The 18,129-nt window shown below is 40.4% G+C and overlaps 2 protein-coding genes across 2 annotated transcripts; one reads left to right on the top strand and one right to left on the bottom strand.

Moving 5' to 3' along the window:
- Positions 1-615: 615 nt before the first annotated feature.
- LOC311122909 (uncharacterized protein) lies at positions 616-3,595 on the top strand. Its single transcript, XM_084197212.1, has 2 exons — positions 616-1,406; positions 2,614-3,595. The coding sequence occupies exons 1-2, from the start codon at positions 788-790 to the stop codon at positions 3,255-3,257; spliced, it is 1,263 nt and encodes a 420-aa protein (XP_084053338.1). The 5' UTR covers positions 616-787; the 3' UTR covers positions 3,258-3,595.
- A 1,794-nt stretch (positions 3,596-5,389) lies between these two features.
- On the bottom strand, positions 5,390-15,338 carry LOC311122922 (uncharacterized protein). The gene is made up of 2 exons (XM_084197223.1): positions 14,660-15,338; positions 5,390-6,859 (listed from the first exon to the last, which is right to left on the bottom strand). Exons 1-2 carry the CDS (start codon positions 14,841-14,843, stop codon positions 5,805-5,807), a joined length of 1,239 nt encoding a protein of 412 aa, XP_084053349.1. The 5' UTR covers positions 14,844-15,338; the 3' UTR covers positions 5,390-5,804.
- Positions 15,339-18,129: the final 2,791 nt, after the last annotated feature.

The raw sequence follows: 18,129 nt of genomic DNA on the forward strand, positions 1-18,129 counted from the left end.
TCGGTTAGGACATCTACTTTGTGCATGACACAAGTCATTTTTCCAACAATTGTTTACAGACAGATTATTTCACTTATAATTGACTGTATCACAATTCCAGTCGGTCAGACGTTTACATACACTGCTATCACATTGCATGTGATGCATTTGCTCTATTGTTTACAGGATGAGTTGTATCTTATAGAGCGTGGCTTTAAGGGAATAGTATGGTCACATCTAGATAAAAACGAATGTGAAAAATGAACAGAGCAAATGTGTATTAACACATTACCTATTCATATAAGTATTTATTAATAATCTACATATTCATATTAAGCTTCTACGTCTGTGTTCAGGAAAGTATTATTTGTAAGACGTAAGAGAAAATATATCAGCTTATTGTTAAATTATTACGACATTCTTTGCCAATACGAACGATGTAGTCAATATTGTTTCCAAACTGCGTTACCCACTCCAGTCAGCAGATGGCGATGTGCGTCTTTCAGGTATGATTCTTGCGTGACGTATAATGGACTGGACGGGACACTTCTTCAGCAACAACCACACGGCTACTCTTTCAACCACCTCGGTAGCTTGCTAGCCAACATAAAACCGAAAGATTACAGCTTTAGACCATGTTTATGTACATTAGCTAATCTCAGTGTTTTAAACACATTTCTTTTGACGTAACATTATCTACTGGGTAACTTTAACCTAATTTGCAAACTTGTTAAAGATTGATACTGAGCCTAGCACTAGGCTAGTCGCTAATGCTAACTAGCTAGCTAACTAGCTTACATCCCCGACCATGAGCTCACTAAACTACTCCTCCCCTGCTAAAGAAGAGGAGGTCTGGTGTATGGAGAAAGAAGCTCTGGGGCTGAACATTGCCGTGAAACAAGAAGAAGAGGATGTTACAGTGAAAGGAGAGGAAGATCCGTTTGGAGTGAAAGAGGAGGAGGTAGAAGCTTTCGGAATGAAAAAGGAAGTGGAGGCTGTTATAGTGAAAGAAGAAGAGGAGGTCTGGTGTATGAAGAAAGAAGCTCTGGGGCTGAACATTGCCGTGAAAGAAGAAGAGGAGGGTGTTACAGTGAAAGGAGAGGAAGAAGCTTTCAGAATGATAAAGGAGGAAGAGGAGGAGGATGTTACAGTGAAAGAAGAAGAGGATGTTACAGTGGAAGGAGAGGAAGGTCCGTTTGGAGTGAAAGAGGAAGAGGTGATAGAGGCTGTCACAGTGGAAGAGGAGGAGGTAGAAACTTTCAGAATGAAAAAGGAGGAAGAGGAGGATGTTAAAGTGAAAAAAGAGGAAGAACCTTTTAGAGAGGAAGAGGATGCTATCTCAAAAAAGGTGAAGGAGGAAGATGTATTGGGAGTGAAAGAGGAGGAGGAAGGAGAGGAAGAGGAGACTGAAGATCTGATTAACACCAGTGAGTATTGTCTTAAAAACAAGGGCATAGACTTTCTACACATGAATAGGTTGTTCAGTACTGTAGGAATTGTTAAAGGGGCAATCTGCGATTGGTACATGGACATTTACTTTAATAATATAAAAGCCTAGCTCTCGAAAACCCTTCTCTCTATGTAAGGTTTTCAGCCATTACATTCTCCATCATTTGGCTCCATGTAAACTACAATTCTAACGCTGTGTTCTGACGGTTTTAGAAACATATGCCCCTTATAGTTCATATCAGCGACAAATAATCTTTCAAATAAAAAATATAGACTTACTGTAGCAGTTTTGCACAGATTCAAACACTGTGTGTGCCTCCAGTTGACGAACTAAACCTCCTCCCCAGCTAGCTTACACACAGGTGTTCGGAGCATGCTAAATAATCAAATCATATCAAGCTTTATTTATACAGCACATTTCAGACATGGAGTGTCCTTCTCAGGATTTATTTTTATAAAACAATGAAAATACAAACTAAAATATTTATTACACAACATAAGAGAATAAAAAACTAAAGAATAACTAAAGAATAACAACTGAACGACTAAAAAGCACCCTGAGGAAAAGCAAAGCTAAAAAGGTGTGTTTTAAGATCTCTTTTAAATATGTCCACAGTTTCAGCCTCATTCTGGTAAATGGTGTCACCATAGTCAAGAATGGCAGGAAGTTGTAATCTGCTTCCTGCTGTTGGTGGAGAGACAAGATAATCTACTTCCTGCTGTTGGTGGAGAGGCATATCTATTTCTAAAAAGAAGCCTACTTTACATTGGAGCTTTTTAACTAGCTCATCAGTATGTTTTTGTAAAATCTAGATCTTTATCAATCCAAACACCCGGATATTTATAGGCGGAACCCAGTCGATGAAAGAACCATCCAATGAGTGAATATGTAGCCCATCTGAGACGTTTTTACTATCACTGTTGTGGTTGTCTCACCTAGCTGCCTTAAGATGGATGCACTAACTGCATGTTGCTCTGGATATTGACCATACTATTCCCTTAAAGCCACACACTAAAATACATGGGCAATGCAAATGTAAACAATAGAGCAAATGCATCACATGCAAAGAGCACTTGACTGTAAGTCTCTCTGGATAAGAGGGTCTGCTAAATGACTCAAATAGAAATGTATGTGGAGATTTCATTCAGGTCTCCCTGTTTAACCACTCTGTTTGTCTTTGGCAGAGAGACCAGACTCAGAGGAACCAGAGACATCTGAACCAGCGAGACGACACCACTGTTCCCAGTGTGGAAAGAGTTTTACCCATTTAGGGAGCCTTAAAAACCATAAGAGAACACATGCAGTGAAGAAGTCTTACAACTGCTCTCAGTGTGGAATGAGTTTTACCCGGTTTGGGAACCTAAAATCGCATGAGAGACGACACACAGGAGATAAGCCTTACCAATGCTTCCAGTGTGGAAAGAGATTTATCCAGTCAACACAACTGAAAGTTCATAAGAGAATACACACAGGGGAAAAACCATTCCAATGCTCTCAGTGTGGAAATACATTTTCCCGATCAGGGGACCTGAAATCACATGAGCGAATACACACAGGGGAAAAGCCTTACCACTGTTCCCACTGTGAAAAGAGTTTCAGCTGGTCAGGGCAACTGAAAGAGCATGAGAGAACACACACAGGAGAAAAGCCATTCCAATGCTCGCAGTGTGGAAAGGGTTTTACCCGGTTAGGGAACCTGAGAACACATGAGAGAATACACACAGGAGAGAAGCTTTTTCAATGCTCTCAGTGTGCAAAGTGTTTTGCTCAATTAAGGAGCCTGAAAAGTCATGAGATGACACACACAAGAGAAAAGCCTTTCCAATGATCTCAGTGTGGAAAGGGTTTTTCCCGGTTAGGGAACCTGAAAACACGAGGTGACACACAAAGGAGGGTAGCCTCACCTCTGCTCCCAGTGTGGAAAGTTTTACCCAATTAAGGGTCCTGAAAGAGCATGAGAGAATACATACTCTTCATGTCACTACTCATTTGTCAGAGGACCTGAAATCATATGAGAGAAAAGAGGCTGTGTTCTGACATTTTTGACTGAAATATATTTTGATTTGTTAAACACTTTCTTGGTTGTGTTATTTCATAATTTTGATGTCTTCACTATTATTCTACAATGTAGAAAATAGTACAAATAAATAAAAACCCTTGAATGAGTAGGTGTGTCCAACCTTTGACTGGTACTGCATATTAAATCATACTCACAAATATGGCTACATTTATTTGTCTGTCTTTATCTTGAGGCATGTCAAATTAAATGTGTGTTTTGATTATAAACTTTGATTGATTGGTTATAAACTCTTGGCTAGATGTTAATTTTATAATGTGGATATTTCCAAATGTAAATTAAACAATAACCTTCAAACCTCTTTAATTTAGTTGTATTAATTGAGTTAATTTGTGTACTAGTCATCAAGATAAAGGAGAATGAAACTGTGATTACTTGTTCTGATAACATTTTTACATTTTAGTCATTTAGCAGACGCTCTTATCCAGGGCGACTTACAGGAGCAATTAGAGTTAAGTTCCTTGCTCAAGGGCACAAAGACAGATTTATCAGCTAGTCGGCCGGGGGATTCGAACCATCAACCTTTCGGTTACTGGCCCAACGCCAGGTTACCTGCCGCCCTAAAGTCTTTCCTCGATTCCTCGCATCCTCATTGGAGGAGAAGTTCTGAGGTGATGATCTCCTCCAATGCGACCTGAGAAGGTGGACAGAGAGGATGCCAGAAATCAAGGAAAGACCTGAGATATTCATCCTATTAGATAGCCGTTCTACCGATGGGGAATGGGAACCACTAAAACAGTCACAATCTCAAGTCAATCCAAGCAACATTCCAGGCCACACCCACTAACCCCCACAGTTTAAAAACATACAATGACATGAGGACATCGAGTTTTTAAGGGATAGTTTAAGAACACTGATCTTTTGCTACAGAGGCCAACCGGAAAACATTTTTAAAACAGGCTTTAAAATCAACAATCATACACTACATGACCAAAAGTATGTGGACACCTGCTCATCGAACATCTCATTCCAAAATCAATGGTATTAATATGGAATTGGTCCCCCCTTTGCTGCTATAACAGCCTCCACTATTCTGGGAAAGCTTTCCACTAGATGTTGGAACATTGCTGCTGGGACTTACCTCCATTCAGCCACAAGAACATTAGTGAGGTCGGGCAGGTAGCGTTCTCCTGGCATCCGCCAAACCCAGATTCATCCGTCGGACTGCCAGATGGTGAAGCGTGATTCATCACTCCAGAGAACGCGTTTCCACTGCTCCAGAGTCCAATGGCGGTGAGCTTTACACCACTCCAGCCGACGCTTGGCATTGCGCACGGTGATCTTAGGCTTTCCTCGGTTGCAACACTCACTACCAAGTTCCAAACTGCCACTGGAAGCAACATCAGCACAAGTGTTCATCGGGAGCTTCATAAAATAGGTTTCCATGGCCGAGCAGACGCTCACAAGCCTAAGACTTGAGATTGTGACTGTTTTAGAGGTTCCATTCCCCATCGGTAGAACGGCTATCTACTAGGGTGAATATCTCAGGTATTTCCTTGATTTTTGGCATCCTCTCTGTGCACCTTCTCAGGTCGCATTGGAGGAGAAGATCACCTCAGATCTGATTTTCTCCTCCAATGAGTTTTGGGGAGTCGAGGAGGGAGGATGCAAGGGAAGACTTTAGGGTGACAGGTAGTCTAGTGTTGGGCCAGTAACTGAAAGGTCGATGGTTCGAATCCCCCGGCCGACTAGCTGATAAATCTGTCTTTGTGTCCTTGAGCAAGGAACTTAACTCTAATTGCTCCTGTAAGTCGCCCTGGATAAGAGCGTCTGCTAAATGACTAAAATGTAAAAATGTTATCAGAACAAGTAATCACAGTTTCATTCTCCTTTATCTTGATGACTAGTACACAAATTAACTCAATGAATACAACTAAATTAAAGAGGTTTGAAGGTTATTGTTTAATTTACATTTGGAAATATCCACATTATAAAATTAACATCTAGCTAATAGTTTATATCCAATCAATCAAAGTTTATAATCAAAACCAAATACACCTTTCATTTGGTTAAATCTGATTTTAGATATGACCATGTCTGGAGATGAAAAAATCTAATCAAATGTAGGCCATATTTGTGAGTATGATTTAATACATACAATTAGATGTCATGACAAAAACACATTCTCAGTCAAAACCATGTCAGAAAACATCCTCTCTTTTCTCTCATGTGATTTCAGGTCCTCTGAAAATGTCTCTCCACAATGAGTAGAGTGACATGAAGAGTATGTATTCTCTCATGCACTTTCAGGACCCTTAATTTGGTAAAACTCTTTCCACAATGGGAGCAGAGGTGAGGCTACCCTCCTTTGTGTGTCACCACATGTGTTTTCAGGTACCCTAACCGGGTAAAACTCTTTCCACATTGAGAGCAGTGGAAAGGCTTCTCTACCGTGTGCATTCTCTCATGCGTTTTCAGGCTCCCTAACTGGGTAAAAGCCTTTCCACACTGTGAGCATTGGAACGGCTTCTCTCCTGTGTGTGTCATCTCATGACTTTTCAGGTTCACTAACTGGATAAAACTCTTTCCACACTGAGAGCATTGGAACGGCTTCTCCCCTGTGTGTGTTCTCTCATGCTCTTTCAGGCTCCTTAATTGGGTAAAACTCTTTCCACACTGAGAGCATTGGAAAAGCTTCTCTCCTGTGTGTATTCTCTCATGTGTTCTCAGGTTCCCTAACCGGGTAAAAGTCTTTCCACACTGAGAGCATTTGAAAGGCTTATCTCCTGTGTGAGTCATCTCATGCGTTTTCAGGCTCCGCAACTGGGTAAAATCCTTTCCACACTGCGAGCATTGGAAAGGCTTTTCTCCTGTGTGTGTTCTCTCATGCTCTTTCAGTTGCCCTGACCAGCTGAAACTCTTTTCACAATGGGAACAGTGGTAAGGCTTTTCCCCTGTGTGTATTCGCTCATGTGATTTCAGGTCCCCTGATCGGGAAAATGTATTTCCACACTGAGAGCATTGGAATGGTTTTTCCTCTGTGTGTATTCTCTTATGAACTTTCAGTTGTGTTGACTCGATAAATCTCTTTCCACACTGGGAGCATTGGTAAGGCTTATCTCCTGTGTGTCGTCTCTCATGCATTTTTAGGTTGCCTAAATGGGTAAAACTCTTTCCACACTGAGAGCATTGGAAAGGCTTCTCCCCTGTGTGTGTCATCTCATGCGTTCTCTGGTTCCCTAACCGGGTAAAACTCTTTCCACACTGAGAGCAGTTGTAAGACTTCTTCACTGCATGTGTTCTCTTATGGTTTTGAAGGCTCCCTAACTGGGTAAAACTCTTCCCACACTGGGAACAGTGGTGTCGTCTCGCTGATTCAGACGTCTCTGGTTCCTCTGAGTCTGGTCTCTCTTCTGCCAAAGACAAACAGAGTGGTTAAACAGGGAGACCTGAATGAAATCTCCACATACATTTCTATTTGAGTCATTTAGCAGACCCTCTTATCCAGAGAGACTTACAGTCAAGTGCTCTTTGCATGTGATGCATTTGCTCTATTGTTTACATTTGCATTGCCCATGTATTTTAGTGTGTGGCTTTAAGGGAATAGTATGGTCACTATCCAGAGCAACTTGCAGTTAGTGCATCCATCTTAAGGCAGCTAGGTGAGACAACTACAACAGTGATAGTAAATACATTTTCACTCAATGAAGTAGCACATGATTTGGTCACAGTAATTTTTGGGATAATTTTTTAAATAATTCATAATGGCCTGTGTCCCATAATAGAACCAGGCTAATAATGACTAGCCATCTTTTAAATTAGCATGCCATTGCCTTCTTCCATTTATTTGGATAGATGTACTGTAGCAGCAAAGAAAATAATGCGGGGAGAAGGACTGATTCTTTTCCAGGTTTTTGCTTTTTTCAAAAACACATTTAAAAAAAAGAAAAACAACTAAATTGAATGTTCTAATTCCACAACAATGCTTAAACCACATCAGGGGACCATTTGTTAGTTCTGGGAAAATTTTGAGATTTTTTGTGTGTAGTTAACCTTTTATTCAAGTGCCACCAGCCAGACAGTCGTGTTTGTCTAGCAGTGTTTCTGTAGCGTAGTTGTGATGGGAGTTTTCAAAACAAATGGCCACGGAATTGACGCAAATAATCCCGATTCTGCCAGGTAGTCATAGCCTACTTTGTAGTTACCTTTTAATTGCCTTTCCGTCTCCCCGAAGACATTAGCGTCGCTAACGGCGACACAAAGTGGTAGACAGATAGGCCCTATGCATAACGCACACACAGGGCTCAACATTCAGGGACACAGGGCTCAACATTCAGGGACACAGGGCTCAACATTCAGGGACACAGGGCTCAACATTCAGGGACACAGGGCTCAACATTCAGGTACACAGGGCTCAACATTCAGGTTCATTTGCTCAACATTCAGGTATATTTGCTCAACATTCAGTTACATTTGCTCAACATTCAGGTACACAGGGCTCAACATTCAGGTACATTTGCTCAACATTCAGGTACATTTGCTCAACATTCAGGTACATTTGCTCAACATTCAGGTACATTTGCTCAACATTCAGGTACATTTGCTCAACATTCAGATATATTTGCTCTACATTCAGGTACATTTGCTCAACATTCAGGTATATTTGCTCAACATTCAGGTACATTTGCTCAACATTCAGGTATATTTGCTCAACATTCAGGTACATTTGCTCAACATTCAGGTACATTTGCTCAACATTCAGGTACATTTGCTCAACATTCAGGTACATTTGCTCAACATTCAGGTACATTTGCTCAACATTCAGGTACATTTGCTCAACATTCAGGTACATTTGCTCAACATTCAGGTACATTTGCTCAACATTCAGGTACATTTGCTCAACATTCAGGTATATTTGCTCAACATTCAGGTACATTTGCCAGTGGCACAACTTAAATTTACTGTCCAGGGGTCAAGATCTGGTGATTTGACAGGAAAGTGAATGATGCGTGCAACATTTCAATAGCAGATGATTTTATCTTTCATTTGCGGGCTGAGCAAGTAGCCTATACAGTGTTCATACACAAGTCAAATTCAAGCACTTAATTGTAATTTAAGGACCTACATGTTATGTTTAATTGTTGTAATAGCCTGTAGGAGAACAAAAATGTATGTATTTATTTATTTGCCTAGTCAATGGCATTATGCATTAACGTTCACATAATTAACATTGTAAAACATGTCAGAATAATGTGGGCCTGACTAAATAGACAGCATGATCCCCACACAAACACACTGATGAAGTCTGTCCATGTGGTAGTAGTCATAGAGATGTTGAAGACTTATTGAATAATGTGGGCCTGACTAAATAGACAGCATGCTCCCCACACACACACACTGATGAAGTCTGTCCATGTGGTAGTAGTCTCGCCATTTGAGATGTTAAAGAGTTATCGAGGTGTTATTGTGTCATGTTTTAAAATGAGAAAGCGACCAAAAACCGGCTTCCCTTTGTAATGGAACGCTTTGTATGGAAAACGACGTCAACATTCGATGTTGTCTCGCTCATAATAACCGCACAACAAGCGCAACACCCTTCAATTGAAACGGCGGGAAACAAAAACGTTTTTCTTCGAAGATATGGTTGTGTATGCCATTGCACCAACTGTTGACCAAGCTACAGTATGTTAGAGCTGAGATCTGATTTTGTTGCATTACAGAAAGCCCTTGTTGATTTAAAACGTGTACTTAATGCAGGCAAAAGTAAATATGTTTTTCTCTAATTCACATAAAAATGTCTCAAATGGGCTACATATTCACTCATTGGATGGTTCTCTCATCGAGCAGGTTCCCGACTAAGTATCTGGGCGTTTGGATTGATAAAGATCTAGATTTTACAAAAACATACTGATGAGCTAGTTAAAAAGCTCCAGTGTAAAGTAGGCTTCTTTTTAGAAATAGATATGCCTCTCCACCAACAGCAGGAAGTAGATTATCTTGTCTCGCCACCAACAGCAGGAAGTAGATTATCTTGGCTCTCCACCAACAGCATATTATCTTGTCTCTCCACGAACAGCAGGAAGCAGATTATCTTGGCTCTCCACCAACAGCAGGAAGCAGATTATCTTGTCTCTCCACGAACAGCAGGAAGCAGATTATCTTGGCTCTCCACCAACAGCAGGAAGCAGATTATCTTGTCTCTCCATGAACAGCAGGAAGTAGATTATCTTGGCTCTCCACCAACAGCAGATTATCTTGGCTCTCCACGAACAGCAGGAAGTAGATTATCTTGTCTCTCCACCAACAGCAGGAAGTAGATTATCTTGCCTCTCCACCAACAGCATATTATCTTGTCTCTCCACGAACAGCAGGAAGCAGATTACAACTTTCCTGCCATTCTTGACTATGGTGACTCCATTTACCAGAATGCAGCTGCCACTACTCTTAAACCATTGGATGCCGTCTACCATAGCGCCCTTCGCTTTATTACAGGTGACAGTTGTAATACTCATCACTGCATCCTGTCTCAGAAGGTCAGCTGGACGTCACTAAAGTCCCGTCCATCAATTCATTACTCCCTTCTTGTTTACAAAGCTCTGCTCCACAAGCTTCCAACATACCTCACTTCCCTGTTGAAATATAACAACATGAGATACCAAACCCGTTCGCAGGGTTGTTTAACTCTTGAGGTCCCGCTTGTCTCCACAAAGTTTGGTAAATCCGCCTTTAGTTTTAACGCACCACAGTTATGGAATACCTTACAAAACAAATTCCACCCGGGAATCCCTGGTGCCGATAGGTTAGTTTAAAATGTTAAATGAATTCACTGGTGTGCGATTGTTTCAATTGATTATTATAACTTGTTGTAATATATAATGCATTTATAGCGGTCTTGTAGTTATCTTTTTGTTGTTGTTGTATTGATGGATTTTTCTTTGTCCTCAGGGCACCATTCCATATGAGACACTGGTCTCCATTGGGCTACCCTGAATAATAAAAGGGGTGTAGTAATTAACCTTTTATTAAATATATATATTCTGACCGGGGGAGTGTTGTTAAGAGCCCCGATGCTCTATACATTACCTTTTATTAATATACAGGTAAAAGTCAGTAAATTAGAATATTTTGAAAAACTTGATTTATTTCAGTAATTGCATTCAAAAGGTGTAACTTGTACATTATATTTATTCATTGCACACAGACTGATGCATTCAAATGTTTATTTCATTTAATTTTGATGATTTGAAGTGGCAACAAATGAAAATCCAAAATTCCGTGTGTCACAAAATTAGAATATTACTTAAGGCTAATACAAAAAAGGGATTTTTTAGAAATGTTGGCCAACTGAAAAGTATGAAAATGAAAAATATGAGCATGTACAATACTCAATACTTGGTTGGAGCTCCTTTTGCCTCAATTACTGCATTAATGCGGCGTGGCATGGAGTCGATGAGTTTCTGGCACTGCTCAGGTGTTATGAGAGCCCAGGTTGCTCTGATAGTGGCCTTCAACTCTTCTGCGTTGTTGGGTCTGGCATTCTGCATCTTCCTTTTCACAATACCCCACAGATTTTCTATGGGGCTAAGGTCAGGGGAGTTGGCTGGCCAATTTAGAACAGAAATACCATGGTCCGTAAACCAGGCACGGGTAGATTTTGCGCTGTGTGCAGGCGCCAAGTCCTGTTGGAACCTGAAATCTCCATCTCCATAGAGCAGGTCAGCAGCAGGAAGCATGAAGTGCTCTAAAACTTGCTGGTAGACGGCTGCGTTGACCCTTGATCTCAGGAAACAGAGTGGACCGACACCAGCAGATGACATGGCACCCCAAACCATCACTGATGGTGGAAACTTTACACTAGACTTCAGGCAACGTGGATCCTGTGCCTCTCCTGTCTTCCTCCAGACTCTGGGACCTCGATTTCCAAAGGAAATGCAAAATTTGCTTTCGTCAGAAAACATGACTTTAGACCACTCAGCAGCAGTCCAGCTCTTTTTTTCCTTAGCCCAGGTGAGACGCTTTTCGCGCTGTTTCTTGGTCAACAGTGGCTTGACACGAGGTATGCGGCAGTTGAAACCCATGTCTTTCAAGCGTCTCTTGGTGGTGGATCTTGAAGCCCTGACTCCAGCAGCTGTCCACTCCTTGTGAATCTCCCCCACATTTTTGAATGGGTTTTTTTTCACAATCTTGACTAGGGCGCGGTGATCCCTATCGCTTGTACACTTTTTCTGACCACAGTTTTTCCTTCCCTTTGCCTCTCTATTAATGTGTTTGGACACAGAGCTCTGAGAACAGCCAGCCTCTTCTGCAATAACCTTTTGTGTCTTTCCCTCCTTGTGCAATGTGTCGATGGTCGCCTTTTGGACAGCTGTCAAATCTGAAGTCTTCCCCATGTTTGTGTAGGCTTCAGAACTGGACTGAGAGACCATTTAAAGCCCTTTGCAGGTGTTTTGAGTTAATCAGCTGATTATTTTGTGGCACCAGGTGTCTTCAAAATGTAACCCTTACACAATATTCTAATTTTGTGACACACGGAATTTTGGATTTTCATTTGTTGCCACTTCAAATCATCAAAATTAAATGAAATAAACATTTGAATGCATCAGTCTGTGTGCAATGAATAAATATAATGTACAAGTTACACCTTTTGAATGCAATTACTGAAATAAATCAAGTTTTTCAAAATATTCTAATTTACTGACTTTTACCTGTATATATTCTGACCGGGGGAGTGTTGTTAAGTGCCCCGATGCTCTATACATTACCTTTTATTAATATATATATTCTGATCGGGGGGAGTGTTGTTAAGTGCCCCGATGCTCTACACATTACCTTTTATTAATATATATATTCTGACCGGGGGAGTGTTGTTAAGAGCCCCGATGCTCTATACATTACCTTTTATTAATATATATATTCTGACCGGGGGAGTGTTGTTAAGTGCCCCGATGCTCTATACATTACCTTTTATTAATATATATATTCTGATCGGGGGGAGTGTTGTTAAGTGCCCCGATGCTCTACACATTACCTTTTATTAATATATATATTCTGACCGGGGGAGTGTTGTTAAGAGCCCCGATGCTCTATACATTACCTTTTATTAATATATATATTCTGATCGGGGGGAGTGTTGTTAAGAGCCCCGATGCTCTATACATTACCTTTTATTAATATATATATTCTGATCGGGGGAGTGTTGTTAAGAGCCCCGATGCTCTACACATTACCTTTTATTAATATATATATTCTGACCGGGGGGAGTGTTGTTAAGGGCCCCGATGCTCTATACATTACCTTTTATTAATATATATATTCTGACCGGGGGAGTGTTGTTAAGGGCCCCGATGCTCTATACATTACCTTTTATTAATATATATATTCTGATCGGGGGGAGTGTTGTTAAGAGCCCCGATGCTCTATACATTACCTTTTATTAATATATATATTCTGACCGGGAGAGTGTGGTTAAGGGCCCCGATGCTCTATACATTACCTTTTATTAATATATATATTCTGATCGGGGTGAGTGTTGTTAAGGGCCCCGATGCTCTACACATTAACACGCATCGCTTGCAGTACTGTTTTTGGAAACATAAGGAACGTAGCTTTCATATCAGCGAGAAATAATATATTTTTTAAACAGTAAATGACTACCCACCTTTATAGGGTTAGTGTTCATATCTCCATGTTACAGCGCTTGTTTACAGAAGACATATGCCGCCACCTGTGCTAATCAGCTATTTTTTTATATATATGTTACCCCCTGGCAGCGTTAATAGAAAGCACAGCATTGATTTTTCACTGCTACACAGACGATACACAACTTTACATTTCTGTGTGACCAGAGGATTTTTTAGCTCAACGGATAAGTTATTAGACTGTATTAGTGATTTAAATACTTGGATGGCTCACAACTTCCTCCAGCTAAATCAAGACAAGACCGAGGTACTTATTGTTGGAGCCAAAGCACAGAGAGAGAATCTGGCCGCACATTTTAATTCACGGGCAATAAAGATAAAACACCAGGTAAAAAAACCCAGGTGTTATTTTAGACTCTGAACTCAATTTCAAATCAGACATTAGGAATGTGACCAACATGGCTTTTTACCACCTGAGGAACATTGCCAAGGTGCGGCCGTTTCTCTCTCAGGCTGATACAGAGAGACTCATCCATGCTTTTATTACAAGCAGGCTTGACTGCTGTAATGCTCTCCTGTCTGGTCTAGCCAAGAAAGCCATTGGTCAACTGCAAAACATACAGAATGCTGCAGCACGGGGTACTGACCAAGACCAGACGGAGGGCACACACTACACCGGTTTTAAAGTCTCTACACTGGCTGCCTGTGAGTTTTAGAATTCCTTCTATTGGTTTTTAAATCAATCCACGATTGTGCACCCCAATACATGTCAGATTTTTAAGTTATATACCGAGAAGGTCCATCAGGTCCTCTGGCACTGTGCTTTAAACTACCTCAAAGCCTAGGACCAAGAGGCATGTAGAGGAAGCCTTTAGTTACTATGCCTCCCAGCCTCTGGAATAGCCAGAGAACCTGAGGGGGGCTGAAACTATGGTCATATTTAAAAGAGATTTTAAAACATTATTTTTAGCGGTGCTTTTCCTTAGGATGCTTTTTAGTCGTTCAGTTTTTGTTGTTATTTTTAGTTTTTTATCCTCTTATGTGTTGTGTAGTAAATATTTCAGTTTTATTCTCATTGTTTTTATTAGTTTTTTCCTGAGAAGGACATTGTATTGCACTCTATGTCTGAAATGTGCTGTATAAATAGGGCTTGATTTGATTTGATTATTTAGCATGCTCCGAACACCTATGTGTAAACTAACTGGGGAGGAGGTTTAGTTCGTCAACTGGAGGCACACAGTGTTTGGATCTGTGCAAAACTGCTACAGTAAGTCTATATTTTTTATTTGAAAGATTCTTTGTCGCTGATATGAACTATAAGGGGCATATGTTTCTAAAACCGTCAGAACACAGCGTTAGAATTGTAGTTTACATGGAGCCAAATGTGGGAGAATGTAATGGCTGAAAACCTTACATACAGAGAAGGGTTTTCGAGAGCTAGGTTTTTATATTATTAATGTAAATGTCCATGTACCAATCGCAGATTGCCCCTTTAACAATTCCTACAATACTGAACAACCTAGTCATGTGTAGAAAGTGCAGAGTCTATGCCCTTGTTTTAAAGACAATACTCACTGGTGTTAATCAGATCTTCAGTCTCCTTCTCTCCTTCCTCCTCCTCTTTCACTCCCAATACATCTTCCTCCTTCACCTTTATTGAGATAGCATCCTCTTCCTCTCTAAAAAGTTCTTCCTCTTTTTTCACTTTAACATCCTCTTCTTCTTTCAATACACCAGCGTCCTCTTCCTCCTTTATCATTCTGAAAGCTTCTACCTCCTCTTCTTCCACTATGACCCTCTATCCCCTCTTTCAGTCTAAAATGTTCTTTCTCTTCTTTCACCTTAACACCATCCTCTTCCTCCTTTATCGTTCTGAAAGCTTCTTCCTCTCCTGTCACTGTAATATTCTCCTCTTCTTCTTTTACGACAATGTTCAGCCCAAGAGCTTCTTTCTCCATACACCAGACCTCCTCTTCTTTAGCAGGGGAGGAGTAGTTTAGTGAGCTCATGGTCAGGGATGTAAGCTAGTTAGCTAGCTAGTTAGCATTAGCGACTAGCCTAGTGCTAGGCTCAGTATCAAATCAATCTTAACAAATGAGTAAATTGAACAAGCAAATTAACTTAACTAGTAGATACGTCAAAATAATTGTGTTTAATATACACAAAATGGTCAAACGAGCTTCAATGTGTTGGTTTTATGTTGGCTAGCAAGCTACGGATGTGGCTGAATCAGTAGCCGACAGCCGTCCAGTCCACTAGATTACACGTCACGCGTGAAGAATCACCTTAAAGACTCACATCGCCATCTGCTGACTGGAGTGGGTAACGCAGTTATTCACTACGTTGTTTATTCTAGGAAACAAGTAAGACAGATAATTTCAAAATTAGCAAATACGTTTTTTTTGTCTTACCTCTACAGCCAATACTTTCATCTACACAAGATAAGATAATGACTTTATTATCCCCACGGTGAAATGTTGCCTGTGTACATAAAAACATATCATCAAGAATACAAAGGACATCAAGACAACTGCAGACAACAAATATGATTCATATTGATTCAACTGTGCACTATATACATCAGTACATTGCCAACCACATTGTCCAAACACATTAAGGCACTTACATTACATGTGAGTGAGTGTAGAAGGCGTGTGCTAGCGCTTGTATGTGTGTCTGTACCTGTGTGTGTGTCTCTTCACAGTCCCTGCTGTTCCACAAGGTGTATTTTTACCTGTATTTTTTAAAAATCTAATTCTACTGCTTGCATCAGTTACCTGGATGTGGAATAGAGTTCCATGTAGTCATGGCTCTATGTAGGACTGTGCGCCTCCCATAGTCTGTTCTGGACTTGGGGATTGTTTTAGAGACTTCTGGTGGCATGTCCTGTGGGGTATGCATGGGTGTCCGAGCTGTGCGCTAGTAGTTTAAACAGACAGCTTGGTGCATTCAGCTTGTCAACACTTCTTACAAAAACAAGTAGTGATGAAGTCAATCTCTCTTCCACTTTGAGCCATGAGAGATTGACATGCATATCATTAATGTTAGCTCCCTGTGTACTTTTTAATGGCCAGCCGTGCTGCCCTGTTCTGAGCCAATTGTAATTTTCCTAAGTTTCCTGACTACACTACTTAACAGTAGTCCAGGTGCGACAAAACTAGGGCCTGTAGGACCTGTCTTGTTGATAGTGTTGTTAAAAAGGTAGAGCAGCACATTATTATGGACAGACTTCTCCCCATTTTAGCTACTGTTGTATCAATATGTTTTGACCATGACCATTTACAATCCAAGGTTACTCCAAGCAGTTTAGTCACCTCAATTTGCTCAATTTCCACATTATTCATTACAATATTTAGTTGAGGTTTAGGGTTTAGTGAATGATTTGTCCCAAATACAATGCTTTAGTTTTTGAACTATTTAGGACTAACTTATTCCTTGCCACCCATTCTGAAACTAACTGCAGCTCTTTGTTAAGTGTTGCAGTCATTTCAGTCGCTATAGTAGCTGACGTGTATAGTGTTGAGTCATCCGCATACATAGACACACTGGCTTTACTCAAAGCCAGTGGCATGTCGTTAGTAATGATTGAAAAAGTAAAGGGCCTAGACAGCTGCCCTGGGGAATTCCTGATTCTACCTGGATTATGTTGGAGAGGTGTTCTGTTAGACAGGTAACTATTTATCCACAATATAGCAGGGGGTGTAAAGCAATAATACATTTTTACAGCAGCAGACTATGATCGATAAAACGTTTAGTAAGGGTTGGTAACAGGTTGATTGGTTGGTTATTTGAGCCAGTAAAGGGGGCTTTACTATTATATAGGTAGGGAAAATATTTTTGCTTCCCTCCAGGCCTGAGGGCACACACTTTCTAGTAGGCTTAAATTTAAGATATGGCAAATAGGAGTGGCAATATCGTACGCTATTATCCTCAGTAATTTTCCATCCAAGTTCTCAGACCCTGGTGGCTTGTCATTGCTGATAGACAACAATCATTTTTTCACCTCTTCCACACTCACTTTAAAGAATTCAAAATTACAATGCTTGTCTTTCATAATTTGGTCAGATATACTTGAATGTGTAGTGTCAGCGTTTGTTGCTGGCATGTCATGCCTAAGTTTGCTAATCTTGCCAATGAAAAAAATCATTAAAGTAGTTGGCAATATCAGTGGGTTTTGTGATGAATGAGCCAACTGATTCAATGAATGATAGAGCCAAGTTTGCCTTTTTGCCCAGAATTTCATTTAAGGTGCTCCGAAGCTTTTTACTATCATTCTTTATATCATGTATTTTTGTTTCTTCTTCTTATTTTTATTTAGTTTAGTCACATGATTTCTCAATTTGCAGTACGTTTGCCAATCGGTTGTGCTGCCAGACTTATTTGCCATACCTTTTGCCTCTTCCCTTTCAACCATACAATTTTAAATTCCTCATCAATCCAAGGGGATGAACCGTTTTTTTACAGTCATTTTCTTAATGTGTGCATTATTGCTTATTAGTAACTGGAATAAGAAATGTCATAAATGCATCAAGTGCAGCGTCTGGTTGCTCCTCATTACACACCACAGACCAACATATATTCTTTACATCTTCAACATAGGAATCACTACAAAACTTATTGTATGACCTCTTATACACTATCTTAGGCCCAGCCTTTGGAACTTTGGTTTTCCTAGATATGGCTACTAAACTCAGCAAAAAAAGAAATGTCCCTTTAATAACTTCACAGATCTTCATTGTAAAGTGTTTAAACACTGTTTACCCATGCTTGTTCAATGAACCATAAACAATTAATGAACATGCAGCTGTGGAACGGTCGTTAAGACACTAACAGCTTACAGACGGTAGGCAATTAAGGTCACAGTTATGAAAACTTAGGACACTAAAAGAGGCCTTTCTACTGACTACTGAAAAACACCAAAAGAAAGATGCCCAGGGTCCCTGCTCATCTGCGTGAACGTGCCTTAGGCATGCTGCAAAAAGGCATGAGGACTGCAGATGTGGCCAGGGCAATAAATTGCAATGTCCGTACTGTGAGACGCCTAA

The sequence above is a fragment of the Coregonus lavaretus genome, assembly GCF_964263955.1.
Source record: "Coregonus lavaretus genome assembly, contig: HAP1_SCAFFOLD_102, whole genome shotgun sequence".
Lineage (NCBI taxonomy): Eukaryota > Metazoa > Chordata > Actinopteri > Salmoniformes > Salmonidae > Coregonus > Coregonus lavaretus.

Coding starts and splice junctions, on each gene's coding strand:
- LOC311122909 (XM_084197212.1), top strand. CDS start 788: ATGAGCTCACTAAACTACTCCTCCCCTGCTAAAGAAGAGGAGGTCTGG. Junction 1,407..2,613: donor TGAAGATCTGATTAACACCA/GTGAGTATTGTC, acceptor TGTCTTTGGCAG/AGAGACCAGACTCAGAGGAA.
- LOC311122922 (XM_084197223.1), bottom strand. CDS start 14,843: ATGATAAAGGAGGAAGAGGACGCTGGTGTATTGAAAGAAGAAGAGGAT. Junction 6,860..14,659: donor TGAAGATCTGATTAACACCA/GTGAGTATTGTC, acceptor TGTCTTTGGCAG/AAGAGAGACCAGACTCAGAG.